The sequence below is a fragment of the Pteropus alecto genome, unplaced genomic scaffold, assembly GCF_000325575.1.
Source record: "Pteropus alecto unplaced genomic scaffold, ASM32557v1 scaffold45, whole genome shotgun sequence".
NCBI lineage: Eukaryota > Metazoa > Chordata > Mammalia > Chiroptera > Pteropodidae > Pteropus > Pteropus alecto.
This window is the reverse complement of record NW_006442491.1, coordinates 38,442,480-38,464,216: the sequence shown is the minus strand read 5'-3', so window position 1 is coordinate 38,464,216 and position 21,737 is coordinate 38,442,480. Positions and strand designations below refer to the sequence as shown.

The 21,737-nt window shown below is 47.2% G+C and overlaps 2 protein-coding genes across 2 annotated transcripts in view; one reads left to right on the top strand and one right to left on the bottom strand.

The window, feature by feature from the left end:
* SYCP2 (synaptonemal complex protein 2) overlaps nucleotides 1–5,910 on the top strand; it is a 65,220-nt gene extending 59,310 nt beyond the window's left edge. Inside the window, exons 35-43 of the mRNA XM_025040055.1 lie at nucleotides 1,884–1,974; nucleotides 2,239–2,403; nucleotides 2,915–3,039; nucleotides 4,025–4,119; nucleotides 4,219–4,318; nucleotides 4,624–4,682; nucleotides 4,817–4,895; nucleotides 4,989–5,045; nucleotides 5,747–5,910. Coding sequence (XP_024895823.1) covers nucleotides 1,884–1,974; nucleotides 2,239–2,403; nucleotides 2,915–3,039; nucleotides 4,025–4,119; nucleotides 4,219–4,318; nucleotides 4,624–4,682; nucleotides 4,817–4,895; nucleotides 4,989–5,045; nucleotides 5,747–5,824 — 849 coding nt within the window. The 3' untranslated portion in view covers nucleotides 5,825–5,910. The remainder of the gene's footprint in view (nucleotides 1–1,883; nucleotides 1,975–2,238; nucleotides 2,404–2,914; nucleotides 3,040–4,024; nucleotides 4,120–4,218; nucleotides 4,319–4,623; nucleotides 4,683–4,816; nucleotides 4,896–4,988; nucleotides 5,046–5,746) is intronic.
* An 8,761-nt stretch (nucleotides 5,911–14,671) lies between these two features.
* PHACTR3 (phosphatase and actin regulator 3) overlaps nucleotides 14,672–21,737 on the bottom strand; it is a 59,504-nt gene continuing 52,438 nt past the window's right edge. Inside the window, exons 9-12 of the mRNA XM_006922106.1 lie at nucleotides 21,387–21,442; nucleotides 17,762–17,823; nucleotides 16,639–16,779; nucleotides 14,672–14,893 (exon numbers count right to left, since the gene is read on the bottom strand). Of these exons, the coding sequence (XP_006922168.1) occupies nucleotides 14,672–14,893; nucleotides 16,639–16,779; nucleotides 17,762–17,823; nucleotides 21,387–21,442 (481 nt within the window). The remainder of the gene's footprint in view (nucleotides 14,894–16,638; nucleotides 16,780–17,761; nucleotides 17,824–21,386; nucleotides 21,443–21,737) is intronic.

The window sequence follows — 21,737 nt, the reverse complement described above, 5'->3', positions numbered from 1 at the left end:
CCCCCTCTATCCCCCGTCTCCCTCTCCCTCTCCTTTCTTTTTTATTGTTTTAGGCGAGGCAACCCTCACAGATTGCAAGGACCTTGTCCGCTTACAATCCTTTATTTTTTATTTTTACGCCTACAGCACCTGGTTTTCCCAGGTGGTCTCCCATCCAAGTACTAACCAGGCCCGACCCTGCTTAACATTTTATTTTAAAAATGTTCATTTTGGTTTTAACATTTAAGTTTTCAGTCTTTCTAGGCTTTCCCTTTGCAGATGGACGGTGAATTGGTGCTGCAGCAAGCATGGACTACCCCTTCTCTCGCCATCATTTGTCACGCTGACCTGCATGGGCCAGCTGTCAGCCTGGCCAGCACACGGGCCCGCGCCTGTCTCTGAGCCGGCACCGCGCCGCTTTAAGCCGTGTGGTCTCACACTCACGGGGCGTTTTACCACCCGGTCTCATTCTTTCACTTCCAAATTCTCTTGGCCTGTATTGTCCATTTTAATTTTAGAATCAGTCCGCGTGAGGGAAGAATTATGGTTTCCCAGAATCGATACTGAGCTTTCTCATCCACATACTTCATTTTTCTCTACTTTTTGGTCTTATTTCCAACAAAGTTGTGCCAGACCTTCCACAGAGGAAGTTATATTTGTTAGATTAGTTCCTAAGTGTTTGATGGGTTTCCTTTGTGCTGTATTGAAAAAAATTTGTTTTCTGGGTTTAATTTTTTGCTTTAAAATTTTTTTTTTGGTTTTAAATAATTTTTTACTTTCTTTGGGTTTCTATAGGTCTTGTTCATTCATAGTCCAGGCATGCTCCAATTAAGAATGCTATTGTGAATAGAAAAAAATGTAAATTCTGGGGTACTTACACACACATGAAATTGCAACAGCTTATTCAAATGTATGCAGTTACGGTTCTGAAAAACAGTTTATGGAAATTGAATCTCCAAATATCAATGAAAATCATATACAAACGGAGTTATGTGATAGTAAAGCCATCAACCTTTCCTTAAATATGGTTGATAAGAATTGATTACTGGCCTTTAATAATAATTATAATACTTTAATATTTCTCAACTGTTATTACCAGCAAATCTGTTGTTTAAAATGTGTGGGATAATTTGATCATAGAAAAAGTTTAAATTTTAAAATAAGAAGCATCAAGGTCTTAAATGATGAGGATTTAGCTGCTAAACTACTGACTTGCATATTTATAACTAGGCCTTTCTGGTTTCATGGTTATATAGGAATTCAGTTGAGCTTTTTGCCACTATAAAAGTCCATCAATCCATCGACAAAAATATTTTAATCTGTAAAATACAGAAAGTCCAGACAGAATTTTACATCTTGGAGAGAGCTGGGATTCAACCTTGACCTAGGTGGGAGGGTGGGTACGCACAGGCTAAGTGGAGAAATAACAGGAATATCTCAGGGAGCTGGAAGCGGACACGCATTTTCATGAAAAGGGAAGAAACTCATTTGATTGCAAGAAAGAAACCTGTGTATTGAAACAGTAAAAAAAAAAAAAAAAAAAAAAAAAAAAAAAATGGTTTTTTTAAAAAAAAAAAGATGTGTCTTAGTTAAAGATATAAAGAGTTTAGACTTATTTCCTATGGTTCCCCATGTTCTCAAATCAGTAGGACTCAAATCAGAATCCTACTAAGGACAAATTAAAAAGGAGTATTCACAAAAGCCAGCTCAAAAGTATTACTACAGTTTAAGGCCGAGGTTAACCTAAGGCTTTAGATTAATGCACAGTAGTGTCAGATGAAAAGAAAGGGCTACAAAAATAATCTGCAAAAGGAATTGACAGCATTCGCAGTTTACTGGCTTGAGGCTTAGAGAAAGACGATGCAGTGAATCTAAGAGCACTTATGTATGTTTTTCCAATTTAGGAAAGTCGTTCAGCATCCCCACTGTCCATGTCCAGTGAAGGACGAGAGAAAGTATGGCATGGCGTGCCCCGGGACTCCGCTCACATATCAGGTGTGTGGTCAGAGCCTTGCTTCAAAACAAAAATTAATTGCCGAAATACTGCTGTTAAATTTCACTTAAAGGAATCACATATTTTAAGTCATCCCAGTATTCAGTTTGCCTGATGTCCACAAGAAAATAAAGAACTAGGTAGAATTAATGCATGGTTGCCTAAAACGATGTAAATAACTGAAACAAAGGCTTTTTTCATAAAAGCAAGAACATATGAGGTATTTTAAATCCAGACTGCAGCCCTGTTTTTTAACTGTTCTTCAGGCCCTACGCACCATCTGAATCGCAAACGGATGTACATGGAAGATAACGTAAGTAATTCCTACGAAGTGGAATTGGAAGAGGAAGAGGACGAGGATGGGATAGCAAACTTGCTTGCCCGAAAAAAACAGTCTAAAATCGAAGGTGCGAATGATCGCGCTGACAAAGGTAGGCAGATCCTGCGTGTGTCCAAATGCAGCTATTTTGGGAGGTAGTTTCTTAGGTCTTGAATGACTCCATACTCAAAACAAGCGCCTTTGTGACGACAGCTTTGGTTAAGTCCACGAAGGATGATGCTTCATTGTGAAGCTCGCCATGTGAATAAATATAGTACAGTCTTTCTTAACCACAAATTTCCCTCCTCCTATTACTGATTACCTCGTATAAGTTTTACAGGAGTATGAACTTAATACCTGGGTTAATAACGTGGAAGTAGCTACAACCCAGTAAAAAATAATCCAGAAATGTTTCATTTTAATGTTACCACTACTGCCTTAATACCCAGGCCACAAGGTTTTTCATAAATCTAAATATTTTTACACTAAAAAAATGAGGTCTGTCTTTGATATCACAGTCCTTAGATTACACATAGAATCTGAAAATAAGATTTTGTTTTCAGCCTCATGACAAGGCTAAATTTGTAATGATGCATATTTTAACTTTGTCTTCATTTTTTTAGTGTCTGAAAGTACCTCTCCATTATCAACAAATGACATTTTTATTCCTGGAAAGAACCAGGAAACTGAAGTTTCAGGTGTAGACATGTACGAGCAGCTCAATACGGAATTTAAAAGGAAAGTCAGTGTGAGTTATTCTTTAAATTATGATTCATACCTGATAACACGCCACACCTTCTACCAAACTATCAGCTTCTTTAATCCTTTGGCAACAAAACCCCGTTCATGAACCTGACTTTCCTCGTGTGCTGGTGAAAAAATTAGGATGATCACTGGGTGAGGCCTTATCTCACGAGCAAGGTTTTCTTCTCAAATCCGTGCATTATCTCTATTTTTCTACGGGCTCTTTGTCCTATTTTCCTTATTAATTTAATATTTTTTCTGATTTTGTTGTGTGCGAACCATTTTCTTCTCATGCCTCACTCATTCTCCATCTCCTGGAGCTGACTGCTAGCGAGGGCACCGGTGCAAGACACGAGCGGCCGCAGAGAAGGCCGCTTCTGCGCCGGCTCTGCACTGACGTTCCCTTTGTTACTGTGGCTCCGACGTGGTTCTGTCTGCAAAAGCACCTTCTTCTAAAAGTGTTTTCTCCGCCCATCTCTTTTCTTGCATGCCTATATTTACACTAGTTCTTTTTGCCCTCCTGTTAAAAAATATCTTTCTGCACAGGTTACCAGCCCCACCTCTTCTCTGCCTATTTCTTCTATTCAGAGGTAAAATCGGAAAGTATTTACGATTCTGCATATTTTATTTATCCAAGGTTGACCTAGTCTAAACAGAGAAGCCCTCCTCCTTATATTCGGTTGTGTGAATGTATGTTTTGTGAAAAATGATACTAAAGAACTCTGAGTATGACTTAGGCTGTGTTCCCAAAGAGAATTATAATCATTAGCATCTTTAAAAAATATTGTAGTGTGTGGCGTCCTGACGAAACCAGTTACCAGTTCAGCCCCTCGTCGGAGCCACTGCTCTGACTGAGCTTCCTCTTTACACTTCACTGAGTCTTTAACTCTTTACTTCTGTGCTTAGTCATTTGCATTTCATGGAAAAGGCTTTGTTCCTAATATAGTCTTGGGCAGATTATTCTTTTGTAAATAATAATTTTTTTTCAGCTCCGCCAAAAATTGATTGATTATTTTAATAATCACTCTTGGAAAACGGCTCAACACCACCTGAAAGCAATGAACCATAAGATTCATGAATACAGGTGTGTAACAAAAATCTCTTCTGAGTGCTCTATGTTCTACATGCTATATTTAAAAACAAACAAAACAAAAACAAAAATGCTATCTTGTTTCTTTAATAGGCTCAAAAAACTCGATAAATTCCAAGACAGCATCATAGAGGAACTGGAGAAATTGGAGAGAGATTCACAGTCTTTAAAAGAGTTGGAGAAGGAATTTGCGGTTTGTGTTTTTAAGGATTTAAAAATAATTTTAAAACCTCATTTTGTAAAGGGCTACTCTTAGAGAAACCTCTGCTAACCTTCCGCTTTTAAAGATTTTTAGTCAGTTTCATATAAACAAATTAGATTGAATGATGAATACCTTTGAGAGGTTATACTTCCAATATTTTTATCTGAAAGAGTATGTGACACCTGGAATATTTTTAGCATATAGCCAAGTTGTTTACTTAGAAATACTAGAAATGTAGTAAATTCTGTCAAGTTTGAATTTTTAAAGTATAACTAGTTTTGTATTTTAAAATTTAGGACTTTTGGGAAAAGCTATTTCAGAAGTTCATCGCTTATCAAAAAAATGAACAGGAAAGGTTAGTATGACATAATAATAACTAGGATCTATAAAATTAGATTTTCAATTAAGATGTTAAAAATTTTTCATATATATACTTTAGACATTTAATTTGAATTCCTGATAAATACAAAGGTAACTTAATTTTGTTAGGCTTCGCGTCTTGAAAGCTTCATTGGACAAAAATGTCTTCTACAGCCCTGATCGTGAAGAAAATATTTGTACATCTGAGGTATAAAGTTCATATTTTTCAATCTAATTTCTCAACGTTGGTTAGTCTAAGTTGTCTTTGATAGTAAAGTTCACGGGGGAAATTATCTTACAGATGTGTTTCATGAAGGAAAAGATGAACGTGCTGCAAGCCAGGCTCCTCAAAGAGATGGTGAGTCTGGCGGGGTTTTCAGATGGAAGAATCTCTCAGGCTCCGACGTCGGAACGGGAAAGCCTTTCACGGAGTTTTCTTCTGTCTGGATTGAGAAGAGGCAGTTTTCGCCCAGTGACTTTCAAGCATTTCAATTAGAATAATGGGAGTGGATTGGTAGTAAAATAGTGGTTTAAATGAGTCCCTCCTAGAGAAAAAAATCAATTTGCAAATTTAAAAAGTAGCTAGCAGAATGGTCGCCCTGCGCTGTGCCTTCTCCAGAAGGGGCGTCGGGGCAGAGCTCCCGCCAGACCCACGCCTACGTGGGCGACTGCACTCCGGCGACCCGGACATCAAGTGGGACTTTCCAGCAGTGTGAGGGCGGGGGGCGTCCTCGGCGTCTTCTCCCGCGTGCAGGGCGCGTGGCGCGTGTGCTTGTACCTCTGGGCTCGGCGCCCCCGCGTGCTGGTGCGCGGCAGACTGAGCCTTGCTGAGACTCTGCAGTTTTTCTTCCTTTAAATATTAAATCGAAATTTCATTGACTCCGGATTTAAAAGACTGAGGTCTTCTCTCAGGGACTATCTAGACGACCCGCGGTGAGCACGGACCCTGCGCGTTAGCATGTGCGCTGACGCCCCGTGTCTTTGGGGGAGGGCTGTTAACACTTCTGTTTCATTCGATGCTTTTATAATAATTTAAACCTTTACTTTTCTCGGCCATAGCAAGAAGAGGAGCTGCTTACTGTGCGCAGAGGCCTGCTGTCACTCTTCATGGCTCACGAAGCAAATGTGAACATGTGAATCTAGTTACGAAGTTTTATCCGATCCCTCTACAGCTGAGAAAGTCCCTTTGACCTCAGGGACGCGACGCTGAGCCCCAAAACGTCTGCGCCATGCCACTCACTTTTGAGATAGTTTTCAGGATCCAAGTTTTATAGCGATATTTGCGCCAAATATTACTGAGTTAACTATACTTACAAAAGTAGTTTATCAAACTAAAATTTATCATATAAGAAGTTTTAAATGAATATAGTTTGGACTAAACTATAAAGAAGTATTAAAATTTGTGTACTAGTTTAGAAAATCTACCGGAAAAATTTAGCCTCACTTAGAAGTCTGTTTTAAAATGTTTACCTGAGTATAAATTGGTACTTGCAGCATAGTGTTGGAGAGTATATTTATTCAATTATGGCTCCAATATTAGAAGGCACTAAATAGCCTAAAATAGTAGGTCTTAACTCAGCAGGCTGTTTTGAGTTACTGAATATTAAGCTCCTATTCGTTGTAATAATTTGCTAGATTAATTTATAAAAATACATTCGTGTTATATTAAAGTTAAAATAAATGCTGTCACTTGAATAAATACAAAATTGTCTAAGTCATCTTCCTGTTTTCGAACCTTGGGTCCGTCAGCCATCCAAAGCAGACCACGAGGCAGCTGTCTGCGGTCGTGACAGTGCTGATGTCAACTGCTCAGAAGTCGCTACTCCGTGTTGCCCTGTGAGACTTCTAGAACCCTCCCTGTTCTTCCAAACCTTTCTAAGGCCTTGTCATCCCCTCTGAACCTCACTTTCCAACATTCCGGTCACCCCCCCACCCCGCCTTCTACCGTTCCAGCTGGCTTTCCGGACCGTCTCAGGCTGCTTCCTGCACCACGCTGCCGGGCACCCCTTCCCGACCCACTCTTCGTTCCTTAGTCCAAAGTAATATATTCCCTCGCCCTCTCTTCTCTCCACTTTATCCACTAGCTCAGACTCCTCGTTCCACGACCTGAACATCACCGGAGAAACGTCATCGAGCTTGACATTTCAAATAGCCACTCGGCCTTGCCCAGCGGTCCCCACTGCGCCCTGTTTGATCGACGTGGCCGCATTTGCAGAGCACTGCATAGCAGTTCCGCTTAATTCTCTTCCTTTCGGCTGACGGCCTCACCGCCTCCTCGCCTCATCTCCTCCCTAAAATCCAACATGCCACCCGCATCAACACGGGCTTCGTCATTTCTCACACGGCCCCCTGTTTCGGGACAGTCCGCCCCCGAGTGCTCTGGGTCCTGTCTTTGAGCTCTCTGTCCTGGCGCGCATAGCCCGCGCCCCTCCAGCTGCTGCCCTCCCCGTGCCATGCTCCACTCACCTACTGGACATGGCGAGTTTTCTCTAGTTTCTCTCAAATGCCTGTTCGCTCCGCTCCTCCCGCGGTCCAGCATCTGTCCCTGCGATTTCACCAAAACCGCTTTTATCAAAATCACCTAAATCTAATCTCCATCTTTTTACTCGGCTTCTCAGCGCCATCTTACCTCGCTGGGTGCATTTTCCATTCCATCTCGTCTCTTTCCTGGCTTCTCTCCTACCTCAGTCCAGGGCTTGTCCCTAGTCTGTCACTTTCTCCTTGCGTGATTTCATTTGGTTTTACGGAATGAGCGTCTTTGTGTCGATGACTTCCAAACGTAGCAAAGCTCTGGCCTTTACTTTGGATGCCACTGCTCTGACGGTGCTGATGAGCAGCTCACCTCCCAAATAACTCTGCCCTCCCTCAGCATTCTTCATCACCAAAGAAAAAAGTCAATCTGTCCTTCCATCTCGGGAAATGTCGCTCTTACCCAATTACTCAGGCCAAAACCTAGAAGTAATTCCTAATTTCTTTTTCCCTTGGCCAGGTACTTGATCAATAAATCCTGCAGATTTAACTTCCAAAACATGTCCCACCTGTATCCTTTCCGTCCCCTCCACCGTCACCGCCTTTGCCAGTGTCAACATCAAGTCTCGTGTAGACAACTGCAGCGGCCTCCAGCGTCCATACTGGCTTTTCTGCAACTTAGCCAATCTGTTCTTGCAAAGTCACAAAGCATACCATGCCACTCCCTTACTTAAAACTCTCCAGTGAAAGCTCCTAAATAACCAAGGGGTCAAAGAAGAAATCACAAGGGACATTAGAAAATGCTTTGGGATGAATGAAAACGCAACGCCCTGACACGTGATGCAGTGAAAGCAGTGCTCGGAGGGAAATTCATAGCTGTGGATTTGTTTAAGTGTTGAAATTTGGAGCACATCTGATTTTAAAAATTTTAAGCTTATTTATAAGCAAAATTTAGCTGTGAGTTCTGTGTAACTCATTTTTAACATTTTCTATTATACATTTAAACTTAAAAAATTTTAGAGCAGAAGTTGGCAAAGTGTCTTAAGGGCCATACAGTAAATGTTTAAGGCTTATGGATCAAAAGGTAAACTTGATCTCATGTAAATACTTGTATAAACATGGCAAATATAGCCATTTATAAATGCAAGACCATTCTTAGTTTGTAGGCCATTAAAAAGAAAGGTGGGCCAGGTTTGGTCTGAGCTGTAGTTTGCAAGACAACTGAATCCCTCAATTTATCTTACTATTTAACAGAAATAGTGATCTAAATCAATTTTCTATTAGCAATGTACATACATACGTATACATACATACATATGTATACATACATATATATATATTACATGCATATATATATACACATAGCTAAAAATTTTTTCTATTTCAAACGTATTAAAAATAATGATCCTTGTAGCTAACAACTTATATTTCTTACCTAGATCACAATTTACCACCACGCTGGTGTAGGTTTACCACATTTCCTCAACCAAATCGAGTTAGTGTTAACTTTCCAGAAGAACACAAGGACATGGAAGAGAAAAAAGTTTGCAGTATTAGTACAGCCAGGCAGAAACTTCAATACCAGCCTCTCCGACAGTACCAAAGAGACCTACGCGCCACCAAGTCCCGGTCCCGTGGACGCCCAGCGGGCCCTCTGATTGGCTGTGGACTGTGCCTTTCATCTACCGTTTCGTTCCAGGCGAGCTGGCAGCCTACGGTGATGAATTCTGCCACCTCGGAACTCGGGGCCCAGGGCGAAGCTCCGTAGTAGCCACTCTGCCACCACCACCCCTCAGCGGCTACCTCGTCACAGTTGTGACGTGCTCGTGTCTACATTCCTTAACCCATCGAGTTAAAAGCTGAAGTAAGAATGGAGGGGGTCACGCATGCCATGAAGGAACAACTCAAGTAGAATTCTGAGCGAAATAACGTACCAGGAAATAACAGCAACGAATCTAACTTGCAATGTCAAACTCGGAGCAAGATGTCCTGTGGGTCCTGACGCTGTGCTTTGTGCCACGCTGGGAGTCACCTCTGTGACCGAGGTCTCTGGGTAGACGGCGGGGAGCGGACCGGGAGGCGTGCAGCAGGCTTGTAGGGCTCACGCCTGTGTTGCAGTGACATTTCCAGTACATCTATGTCTGAAAAGGGAGAACGAACAATCTAGAAAATGATGCTGAAGTGGCACATAACAGCATGTTTTCAACTTTAAAACTTAGTAGCATGTCTGCCATATCCAGATTTCTCTACTATCGCTTGTCAAAAAAATGTGATTTTTAAGAATTTCCCTGTTTACCTTAAAGAGATTTATAGTTGATATTAAAGACTTAAGTTATTTTTTATTACTCTAAATATAAAATATTCTGTTCCATAAAGCTATGGGACTGATAATTGGTACCTTTTCCACTGTTGTTCTAGCAAGACATTGTCTAAATATGAACTAGTGGTATATTCCTAAAATCGTTATCAATAAATTTACAGTAAAACAATGTATATTTACTGTTTAAAGTATTTCCGTAGTTCAGCTTGACTGTCAGTGTGGTCAGTTGCTGTGGGCACCTTCGGAAGCGTCTCGTGTGGAAAACTGAAAAAAAAAATCCCTGGGAAAGAACGGGGTGAAGGGGTAAGGGGCGGCAAAGCATGTGGGACTGACAAGTTGAGCAGTACGATCAGAATTTTCTCTTTCTGGACCTGAATTTGCCGTTGAAGAACTGTGGCTGTGGAGCTAAAGACGTTTTCACCTCCACATACAACGGGATAAACTTAGACTTGTAATTACTATACATTTCCACAAGGTGGACCTCTTGATATTCAGTGTTTTTTTAAACCCATTTTAATTGTCCCAAAATTACTCACAAATTTCCAAGTACCTTTAACTTTTTTAAATGTACTTTTTTATAAAGTCATATGATCTACTCTTTCCTCTGTCAGATTGCCTTACAACTTAATGAATGCCTCTAGAAGAGACTGGTTTCGTAAAATTACCCATTCAGTATTCTTAAATTTTTAAATTCCTTAAAAACAGAATTTCTTTAATGGCTTAGTATTCATCATTACTTTAATAGTTTTATTCTGTGAGAATAAGAACGAATGAGTTGTCAAGTCAATGCCTAAAAACCTCCCTAAGGACCAGTACCGGCCCTGAAGAATTCTGGTAATTCAGATACTGTAGCGGGTTGTCACCGGATACAATGGCAGAAATTGTGTTTTCTAAGTCTTCAGACTCTTACTATAAAAACTTTTGCTTTAGATTTGTACAACACAGGTAAATGTATATACTACGCATGAATCTCACGGGTACCATGTAATTTGTGAATTGCTTTTTAATTTTCTTCCTCTCACTAGGACAAGAGATTGAGATGCCCCACTGTGTGCTCGCTTAGCTCAGGATTGTGGGTACTTACTAGGTGCAGAGCACATACACCTGACTAACAGTTTGAGTTTCTCTCTCGACCTCAGTGACACTTGATAAGAACATGAAATATGGAAACAATTTAGAGTGATCATTTACGACTAACAAGTCGACGGGAGGAGCTAGATCCTACTGCTAAAAATTGCAGTGACAGTGACGACATCCTCTGGTTCTGTGATATCTTAGAACCCTCGGGTCTGGACCAAGCCAAACCCTCCTTTGGGTCTTTATCCTGAACTTTATCTTAATTTCACTTGTCCATTCATTATGGGACCTCACTGGACAAAAGACCTTAACACGTGTCCATTCTACCAGGTCACCTCCAAGCACGGACACAGTTGGGTTCTTTTCTAAGCCGTACTGGTCTTTTCTGCTTTGGGGGCCAGGACAGGTGCCAGCACAGAAGCGCCTTTTCCCTTTGTTTCAAAGTAAGTACATGGATATTTCTATACGAGGGAGATTGAAATCTTAGTTTTACATAATTTGGGCTCCAATTAATATTTTAAATCGAGTAACATAAAATAGGGAGCTGCTAACACGTAGCTTAAAATAGAAAAAATGTTTTTTAGAGGTTGACTGGCCACAGATAATGGGTTATGAATAAAAGAGGCTACACGTATAAATACATATTAAATATACACTATATATACATACATAAATGTTTATAAAATTAAGGAACTGCCTTCTAGTCAGATAGGGTTTAGATATGTCATTTCACAGATGAAGAAACTGAAGCTCAGAGAAGTCACGTGATTCGCAGCGGGTTACACGGAAGAGAGCGAGCTAGACTTTTTCCTCTATCACAGTGATTTCTTATTAAAGACTCTAATTCAACCAGCAGTGGGTTTGCCAGCAGCTAGGATGCATCAAAGCCCCTTGGGACACAGTGCTACAAGGCTGAGCAGTTGCCATGGGTACCTGACCCACTGAGGTCTTGAGGAAGGGACACGGGGAGGGTTGGGGGAGCACCGAGGTGACACGCGAGGGAAGAAGCTGCAGAGGACACCCAGTTGCTCCAGGCCACTCCAGGCCACACCCCTACCAACGCTAACATTTACTGGACACCTGGGACGTGTCGGGAGCTGGGCTACTTCACCTCCTTCATCTCCTTTAGAAATCGCAGCGGTGTTGACAGACGGGGGGCATCTTCCCACAGAGAGAATGAATACCTTGCTGAACAGGACGATCTGGGGTTTGAGCCCGCTGCACAGCTCTGGAAGTCAAGCTCCAAGCCGCGGTGTCCCCGCCACACTGTGGGTGTGGGCGATGGTGCAGGATCATTTTGGGAGGACATTATTCAAAGTCCACATAAAAATATCTTTCCGGGACCATGTATTTTTATTTCACTTATTTTCCTCCTTCGTGCCAAGATTACTTTTCACCTTCGTGCCAAGGAAATTTCCTCTAATCTCGACGCCATCTGAAACCTTTGTCTCTTATAATGGTTTCTAATAATGTTTGTAAATGGGAACCTAAAAATACACTTAAAGAGTGTATAATTTTCACCTTGGTAGAATTTTCAACAAGTTAGTACTTATTTCTAGGTTCATTACTCAATGATACATAAATCTAAATTGACTTGAAAAAGATCGTTTGATTTTCCAAGGCACAAACCATAAACTCTAACGAAATTTGCAAAACGAAACACACAAAAAATTTGAATTCTCTCATGTTTGGATTCTGATGCTCAAAAGTCATAAAATTTGACTTGTTTCCTAGAACCCTATTCTAACAAATCTCTTATCCCATCCCCAAGAAAATATAAAGCCCAGGTTAATTTCCTGCAATAAGTAGTCATTTAATTAAAGAACAAAATTAACAGGAATCAAAATGTTGCAGCTGTATTTTTGTTAGACATTATATAAAAAAAGGGAAAGTATAATACAGTAAATCATTTTGTAGAACATGAACTTAAAGAGTCCTCAAATTAACCATGATCAGAATAAAAATGTCTTTTCAACAGAACACTGAATGACGCTGCGTCCCATGTCCTTCGAGTCGGGGGCCTCGGAGGGGTGAGCCTGCACATGCGTGTGGCCCGCCTCCGTCACACTGCAGGACTGTAAAACAAGCTTGAAAGGCAAACAACAGTTTTCTTCTGGTCGAGTCACTTGGGTCTTAGCTGACCCCATAGTTCACTCCTCAGACACCAAAGAGTGAAACGTGTCCTCTGGTGTCCCCTCTGGCGGCTAAGCGTGGCCAGGGGTCCACCTGTGTGTGATCCTCTCCTGCCACACACACAGCAGGTAGTCTTGAGCTGAAAACTTCAGGAAAGTTCCCTGATGAATGTTCAGTGTTGGTATCAAAAATTAAACGCAAATTCTTCTCAGAAGAAAATCTCTATGGCCTGTGGAATCTAGAAATTATTTTTAAGAGAGACAAATAACTTAAGGTTATACATTTCCAAGTTAAAACGACCAAACCTTCCACAAATAAAGCTGTTGCTACCGAAAGCCTCTCGGAGGCCCAGCATGTAAAACCCGCTTAGCTGTAGCGTAGAGCCTCGGGGAGCTCCCAAGGTGCCCGAGAAGGCACGATATCTCGAATGCTTAAAGACAACCTAAAACCTTGTTTGGAAGCTGCTAGCTGAACCCTTAAAGCACCGAGAAAGGCCGGGGCCTCGCTAAATCAGTGGACGTGATGGACCGAAGAGACAAATCGCTGGAAATTACAGTAACGTTCCCATTTTGTTTGTTTTTGTCGAGTTGGTAACGTGTTTGTGGTAACGTTTAATACACTTAAGAAAACCTCATATGACTAAAAATATTGTTCTGACTTTTAAAAATTTGACAGTAAGCGCTAAAATGGGGTGGTATAAAAATCTTACGATTGCTTCCTGGTGCCCAAGTTTGGGGCTCGCTCTTAAAATTCTGTCCCCTAAGAAAGCTATCGAGACTTGGGAGAGAAAATACATAGCTTTAGTAAACATCCCTTGACCGTATAATGGGAAAGCGCAGTAAATATTTTGACTGCCACACGTGGACTATGTAATGACTCCATCTTTAACACAGAGCGAACGTTAAAGGCGACTCTGAACATTTTACTGGACGTTTATTTCCCCAACATTTTTGAGTGTTTTTGAACAATCGAAAATAAGACGAGCCGGTCCCTCCCAACGTACGCCAGTCACGGGGCAGGGAGACGTTAAAACGTTTAGACCAACGAGTGGTTTCCTCCAGCGCTCCCAGCCTCCTCTGCCCGTGCGTTTTCACCCTCGACCTGCTGTAGGATGCGACGTCACGTCCCTAGTTTCTGTCCCGCAGCTACCTTGAGCTCAGAGTGAATCTTTCAAACAGTGGCTGTGGCCACAGTGTGGCGAACGGAAAAGGAAAGGCCCCCGATCTTTCGCTGGGAGGCGGGACTTCCTTTCTCTTTGAATTCGGGCTTGAGCATCTTTAGAATCAGGGAGAAACGACAGAGCGACCGCCACAGTGGAAGGCTTGTCGCGCCCAGGCCGTCCCCCGCAGGGGGAAGGGCACACGAGAACTTCAGATGAGTAGTGCTGGCCACGGCCACGGCCACGGCCACGGACCGGGAGGAGGGAAGGAGCCAAGAAAGGGAAGCCCGCCCACTCCACTGTCCACGTCAACGAGACACGTGGACGGAGACCACATCCACCTTGACGAAAAAAGTCTTAATTCTAGAAGAATTGGCCAATATACTCCCCCTGGACTATACGCCGCGACAGTGGGGACCTCCTTCACCTTACTCCACAGGCGCTTTCTCAGCACCCAGGACGGCGCCCGGCACATAGTAGGTGCTCACATATTTGCTGAAGAAACGAAAGCTCCCTGAGCTTTCGCGAGCATCAGCTCGTGTTAAAGGTGTGAATATAAATGAGACAGGAAAACATCACCGGGAGGTGGAGAGTGAGTACCCAGCACGCCCCTAACTGAAACCCCGGGGTTCTCGAGACTGGGGGAGCTGTGAATCTCAGCGGGAATTCAGCACAGGCAAATGCCTCCATTACTTTCATCGCTTTGAGACTAATTCTCTTCAATGTACATTAACTACTTAAAAAAAACTAACAGCCTGTGTGATACTGTCCTACATGGTCGCCCGTCACCAAGCCCCGTGAGACACCGTGGGAGCGAACACCATTTTCAATCGAGCAGCATTATCCGCACAATGTGGTTCCCGACAGAGATGCTGCATTTGTTTACCTGGATACGTACTTCTTCCATACATTTCTCTTTAATAAACACCACGCTATGAGTATCCCCAAATTCACACAAATGGAAATCTGACCTTGTCAGATGCTTGCTTGACGCGTGCACCTCCATTTCGTTACTCTTGTATTCATTCAGTTCTTTACGAATTGCTGCCTGAAATTGAAAACGGCACGTTGTTTTATGGGGCGTTAAATGGTTGACACGGGAGATTAGTACCAGGGGTAGGTTAACAACCATTCCTAACACTTGCTGACTTCTGTTACTTTGTAATGTATTTCCAAAACAAAAAAAACAAAAATACAACAAAAAAAAGGAGAAACGCCTTTTTGTCCAGCATCTAGACTCTTATGCGGCTTCGCAGCCACCAAGCTGGTGCATGGCCAGGTTAGGGACATGCTTAGCGAGGGTGTCGCTGGGCCACGGCTGGCCAGGGCCCGCCCCCCACACACATGACAGGTGGGTCGAGCACATGCCCAGGGCGTTTATCAAGTAGGGATGCCGAAGTCAGTCCCGCTTCGGTTCACTCACCTGGTGACCTAGAAGGAAGCCATTCTAACGTCAACGTGCATTTACGTTTTGTGTTGTCGGAAAAATAACACAGTCGGTGCATGAGGGTGAGACGTGTGAGCACCCCAGGCTTTCCAGGGCCCTGAGGAGCTCACGAGAAGCTCACTTTTGTCCTGCGTGTCTCTCTCAGATAAATCCTCCAGGGCCAAGGGAGACAAAAACGTCAGACACCACCTCTGGGACAAGGACAGGCTCTGAGCGGAGGGTTTCGGGGAGTTGAATGGTCTGTTGCCAAAGACACTTGCTCCTCTCCCTGTATGACCATGCTCCTCCCCGCCCATCGCCCACGGGTGACCAAGAGTCACGTGTCTGCGTCTCTCCAGGCCTATGCGACGCCCACGTGCATTCACGTGGAACCTCACAGATTCACGCTCCGCACAGAAAGGTGAGCTACAGTTAGCAGCGTGAGCACACTCACTGGCTGGACGTGTTTGTGCCTCTTCCCAAAGACTGTAAGAGTTCTGAGATCAGAAGGGGCAGGAGGGCATGACGCAGAGGCCGCAGACATACCCGGGTTCGAGTCCCGCCGCACCGTGTCCGACCACGAACGAGGACGACCCCCCGAGACTTTCCCAGGCACCCATTCTCCGCTGGGGTCAGAACCTCACTCACAGGCATTGTTTTGAGGGTTAAATGAAATAATGACCGACGGGCTGATGGGCTGGGCTCGGTCCAGGGCGGAGTGAGGCTCGGGGAACACCGGTGACCCTGCCTCGCCCTTGGCCTCGGGGACCCACCGCTCCCGTGCTCTCGGGGCCCTGAACATTCCGTTTGGACCACCCGTGAGGTTCCCGGAGACGCCTCGACTGGACGGGGACGCCCTGCAGAGCCACCTCGCTCCCACCGTGGGGGCCCTTCCTGTGCCCCTCAGATGTCCTCTGCCCCTCGGTCCCCACGGTAGCTCATTCTGTGTAAACCTACGTCCCCCAGTGTCTGTTCTGCCAGCCCGGCCTGCTTTTGATTCACGTCCAGGCTGCGTGGCGCGACTTCCACGTTCCTGACACGTTGGGCTGGACTGTCCCCTGCCGGGCCTCCTCCCACCTACACCAGCGGTGCTCCCGACTTGTGACAACCAAAACTGCCCCCAGACACTGCCAAACGTCCCCTGGGGGCAGAACTGCCCCCCAGCTGAAAACAACCCTGATCCTGAATTATTTTTTGTGAAACCAACACCCGGTTGAGGCCTAGCCTCAGATGCAACAGCTGACGGCGCCCAGTGCAACGAGCTCCCCGTCGTGACATGGTCTGCTGTCCACCTTGTCTGCGGCCACGGTGTGGCTCGCCCGTTCCACGATGCCACCCCCGGCCGGCGCAGGTGGCTCTGTCCGTACCTTGTCTGCGGCCGACAGCCGCGTCCAGGGCTTGTCGGCTCGTCGGTCGTAGTCCTGTGCTTTCGCCACCTCCACGTAATCACTGAACCGTATCAGAATTTTCCTGTCTCTGAGCTCGTCAACTGTGGGTCTCTGATTCAGCTGAAATAAAAGATCACCTCGTTAGGTGTCACATGCCAAACTAGCTTTCTTACGGCCCCCTATAAACAGGACATTCCTATCCACAAATAGGAAACTCGGAAACTGCGAATCATCTCTCACGAGAAGGCGGCCTTGACCTACACGCTCAAGTTACGGCCCTCGCGCCGGACGCGCCTCACCAGCCAGGCTCCGGCCCTGGAGCCCCGCACGTCGCACAGGCTCGAGGACAGTTCGATAAATTAACTTGGAATAAATTTCAGGGCAGTGGCTGCTTCTTCCTGAGCATCATCAGATAAGCTTCTTTAAAAAGTGACCGACAAACTTAAAATGCTGACTACACGCGGTTCTCAAGCTCGGGAGGATTATTCTCTTGACTTCCATCCAGCAGGATGAGATTTTACTGTCATTACGCCAGGGTACAGGGGACACATGACGGCCGGGGAACCCGAGCCTGTGGATCCAGTCAGGGCGTCAGCAGGTTGGAGCTTACAGTTGCCCCTGGACTGGCCACAGCGAACTTTAATCCCCCACACAAACCCTCAGGCGAGGGCAGTTTTCTGCCATCAGGAGCTTTGTACCCAAATGGAAGGGGACCAAAGAGTCTCACGGGGACCAGGAGACTGACATCCAGGTGTGCTTTCTTGGATGTCACATGAAGCCCCCAAATTCACAAAGAAAATGCCCAGTCAATACCCGGCTTCCTGGAAATAAAACGCCGTCTGCATGGCAGTGCCACGCCAAGCGGCCACCGTGCTGGGCGAGGGCCTGAGCCGCGGGCGTGGCGGGGTCACGCACCGGACGTGGCGAATGGCCCCGTTTCTCGAGCGCTCGGGGCGTGAACTCAGTGTCACCCAGAGAGCTGTTAAGCAGGGCCCCGGAGTGACGTCCGCAGGCCCCCGACCCCACCTGCGCCAGAGCCAGCTCTCCTCCCGCCCCTCGTCCCCCTTAAGAGTCGGGAGGCGAGACGCTTAGAGCACAGCACCTTTCTCGTCAGCCTCTGCTTGATCTCTCGCCTCTCGTCTTGCTCTGTCTGGTCGTTCCTCTCTGTGAGGTGGAAAACGAAAGACAAAGGGAAAGAAGGTGAGACCCTCTTCCCTTCAGCAGGGGCGCGTCCTCGCGACCCCCAGATTTCCTGCAGCTGAATGGGAAGGATCGAGTCCCCCCTGCAGGCGACACTTTGCCAGTCGCCGCTCGGGAGAGCGTGGTCACGCTGGTCCCCAGAAACCCTTGTGTGAGGGAAGCCTCGCCAGCATCGCATCTCCTGGGCCCTTCTGTGTGTCAGAAATAACCACGCTTCTTGCTGCCGTGCATTTATTTACAGGAGCAACGGGGAGCAGACTCTCGCTCGTCAAACACCTTATCTCTGTACGTGTATTTAACGCAGGAACATAAACAAACAAAAACAGTTGCAGTAGGATCAGTTCTATATACACACACGTGCACGTTCCTTTTCCGCTTGATGCTACACATACGCTTAAGCAACCGGCACATAAGATACAAACACCCTCTTCAGATGGTGGGCAACATACGCCCGCCTGGAATTGATGTTTTCAGGGTACGTTTCCGGTGCCAACACACCCATGAGCCAGCCGGCTCCCTACGGCAGAAGAGGGAACGCACACGACACGCCTCTCCCAGGAGCCCGAGGCTCTCGCCCAGACGGGCTCTGCCTGCTGAGCTGTGACTACAAACACTCGGGCTGGGCTCACACCTACACGCGGGGGCTAAAAATAGAGCGAAAGCCTCGGCGTGGAGTAAAATCCGTGCCCGGCCCTGGAGTGCGAGATAATGATGTCCTATTTCTGGCTCTCTCCGGTGCTAAATAAAGCCCGAGCTCCTCGGCCTGAACAGACGTGCACCCCTGGGAAAGGGCCCCCCCCTCCGCCGGCACGCCTGGAAGCACTGCCAGGCCTCGGAGGGGGGATCCTGCGGTCTGCGTGTGTAACATAATCTCACATCATCTGGTTGACTTAGAACGTTTCCAACATTCGTGCACTTGGGGGCCCGGGCGGACGGGGTGCTGAATGAATCCGCCACTGCTCTTTAATTTTTCTTCTTTAAAAAAAAAAAAAGGCAGATTCAGCTCGCATTTGGGTGTTTCAGAAAAGGAAACGAAACCCTATTATGTTCTTGGTTTTTAATCCAAGTGATAAACTAGAAGAAACTAGTTATCGGCTCTAATCAGAAAGCTGATCACACAATAAAAAAAAAAAAATGTGAAAGTAGCACATAAGGCCAACGTGAGGGATGTAAATGATACAAAACTAATCTCTCAGATTTCTTAAAAACAGGCCATGGAGAGATCCCAAGCGCAGCCTCCATGTGAAAACACTGAAAAGCGGGTGTTTTTCCAACGGGCAACAGCGTCAGCAGCATCGCGAGGTCGCGGGAGCACAGCAGGTGCGCGGGGTTTGACAGCGCAGGCAGGGCCTGGGCCCGGGTGCGCTTCCCGGCACCGAGTCCTTCCTAGGAGCCTCCGCCACGGGCCTGTCCTTGACCTCTGCTCAGCCGTGGGTTATTCCAGACCCCGGAAACACTGTGCCGTTTCCACGACCAGGAGCTCTGGCCAGAGCCTGCGTTCCCATGTGTCCCAGAAAGGGTGGACAGTCACACGCAAGTCAGCGGGGTTGTATTACTGCTGCTGACGCACTGGCCGGACACGGACGATGGGCCGGGCGACCTGGCCGTGAACTTCGGCTGTTTCCTCGCCACGATTCACCTTCAAAAGCCCTGAGACCTGGCCGAGGCCTCGCTCCCTCTCTCTAGAAATAAGGGCAGCAGAGCGCAGCTCGTGACTTCGCAGTGACGAGGCAACAAGAGACCGTGGGCGAGCTCCGAGGACCGCGCCCGGCGCAGAGGGTGCCCGGCGCAGAGCCGTCCCGGAAAACGGGCAAGCGTCTCCCGCCCTCTCTCACGCCCAAGGCCGCACAGGCCGAGGCCCGCAGCCATGACCGCAGTGAGCCATGAGCTTCCCGCGTGAGGGGAGCAAACGCAAGGTGAGGGGCTCCTCGGAGCTGGTTATAGGCAGAAGACGCCATGGCGCAGGAGCGTTGGGAGCCGGCGTCAGGGCCTGTGACCTGAGGTTCTCTTCTGGTCTATAAACGCTTCCCCAGCTCTCGTGCCCACAGAACGCAGCGCACGCCCCCCACGGACCAGCCCTGAAATTCTCAGGCTCCCCCACTCAGGGTGCTCGAGGGGCTTCCGAGCTGGGGACGCATCAGATGCTTCAGTGGTGACGGAGGGATTGCCACGGCCACGTGGAGGGAGCCCACGTGTGCCTTTTGTGCGCCGAGGGTGTGTGCGGTCACTGGTCACTCCTGCCATCTTGACTCACTAAGCACCGTCGTATTTTTACGGCTTCCGCGTTTATTTGCAAAGCCCAACACGATCGGAAGCAGTCGCCGGTGGGAGGACCTGGCCTGGCCGTCCCTGACAGTCGAAGGAGGTCCCCACTGCCGGGGGACACAGTTCCCAGGAGAAAGGCCCCTGCCTGCCATCGGGGGACAGACGTCTCCGAGGGAGGCACTGCCCGGGTTCTAGAACTTTCCCCATTCAAGCCTTGGACTAGTTATTTCAGGACATCTGCGACTTCGAAGCTTTATACATTAGAGACTCCGCTCTCTAAAATTCTAACGCGCGGTGACAGAGCTCAGCGTTTACATCTGCCCACTCGATCGAGTGTCATCAGCGGAAAGCGTTCCTTTAAATCCTCAGACACACCCTCATTCACAGGCTACAGCTTCGTTTCTTAAGTTTAAGAAGTACAATGAAGGCTTCTCCGTCTCAGGGGTCAATGTTCCCACCAGCCTGAGGAGGCGGGAGCTGAGGACAACGAGGCCACAAAGGGGGGAATCGGGACAGCGCCCAGGGCAAGGGGCCGCCGTCTGCCTCCTGGCAGAGACTCAGCCTCGTGGCTTTGTAAAAAGATGTTCACGGGACAGAAACAAAGTCAGGGAACGTCGACAGCGCTCCTCACGTACAGGGAAAAGCAATGAAAACACTTAAAAACCCAGGCCCCCAGAAGATGCTCTTTGCAGAAACTGTTTTGGAAACTGAAGTCTGTGGACCAGTTACCGGAGAACTGGCTGAGAAACGCTCCCCAGAGGGCTGCACCGCCCGCCTCCGCGAGGACTTAAACGGGAGGGATCCTGCTCTCTGTGCTGTGGAGGCCGCCCACCTGCGGGCACCTGTGTCCAGCACACACCTAGCAGGACACACCTAACTGGACGTGGGGGGGGGGGCTGAATCCACGTCTCCCTGTCCCTTTGAGCTGCCGGCTGTGTTCCCTCTGGGTGTGACAACAGAGACGCGTGACTCTCTACGGCAGGATTTAAGACACTGTCCGGACCCGAAACTCCCAGGGAAACCTGCTTGAAGCCCGGTGGGGAGAAGCCCATTGATCCCCTGCCCTCAGAGCCACCGGGCTGACTGAAGAACGTGACAGGGACAGCTTTCCTTGTGCCAGGAGGAGCGCTCCCCGCCCCATGTTTTTAAAGGGGACTTTCTGGGAGCATCGGCTCCTCCAGAGCTTGGCCGCGGGGCTGCTCGGCCACAGCCGGGCGCGCTGGACACACGTGCGGGGCTCCAGGGGGATCCCCGGGACTCACGTTTCAGGATGTTTCTCCTCTCCAGCTCCTCCACGGCGGGTCTCTGGCTCAGCCGTCTGCGGAAGAAGACGAGAATCACGTTGTGCACCATGGTGGCCGCCCGGGGCTGCGAGGTCGGGGCGGCGGGAGCGCCCCTCCAGATCGCGCCCCCCGAAGCGGAAGGGGACCTCTGCCGGGCGCCTCTTGCTGGCAGGTGGAGTCAGACCCCCCCCCCCATGCGAGGGGGTCCCTGCTGTCACGGGGCTGCGGGGACAGCAAGCGCGCCCCGTCTCCACCGGCGGCTCCTCATGGCCAGGTCGGCGCCCAGCGGGAGGGTCCTGGGGGTCCCCAGGGGCCCGCGGGGGCAGCGCG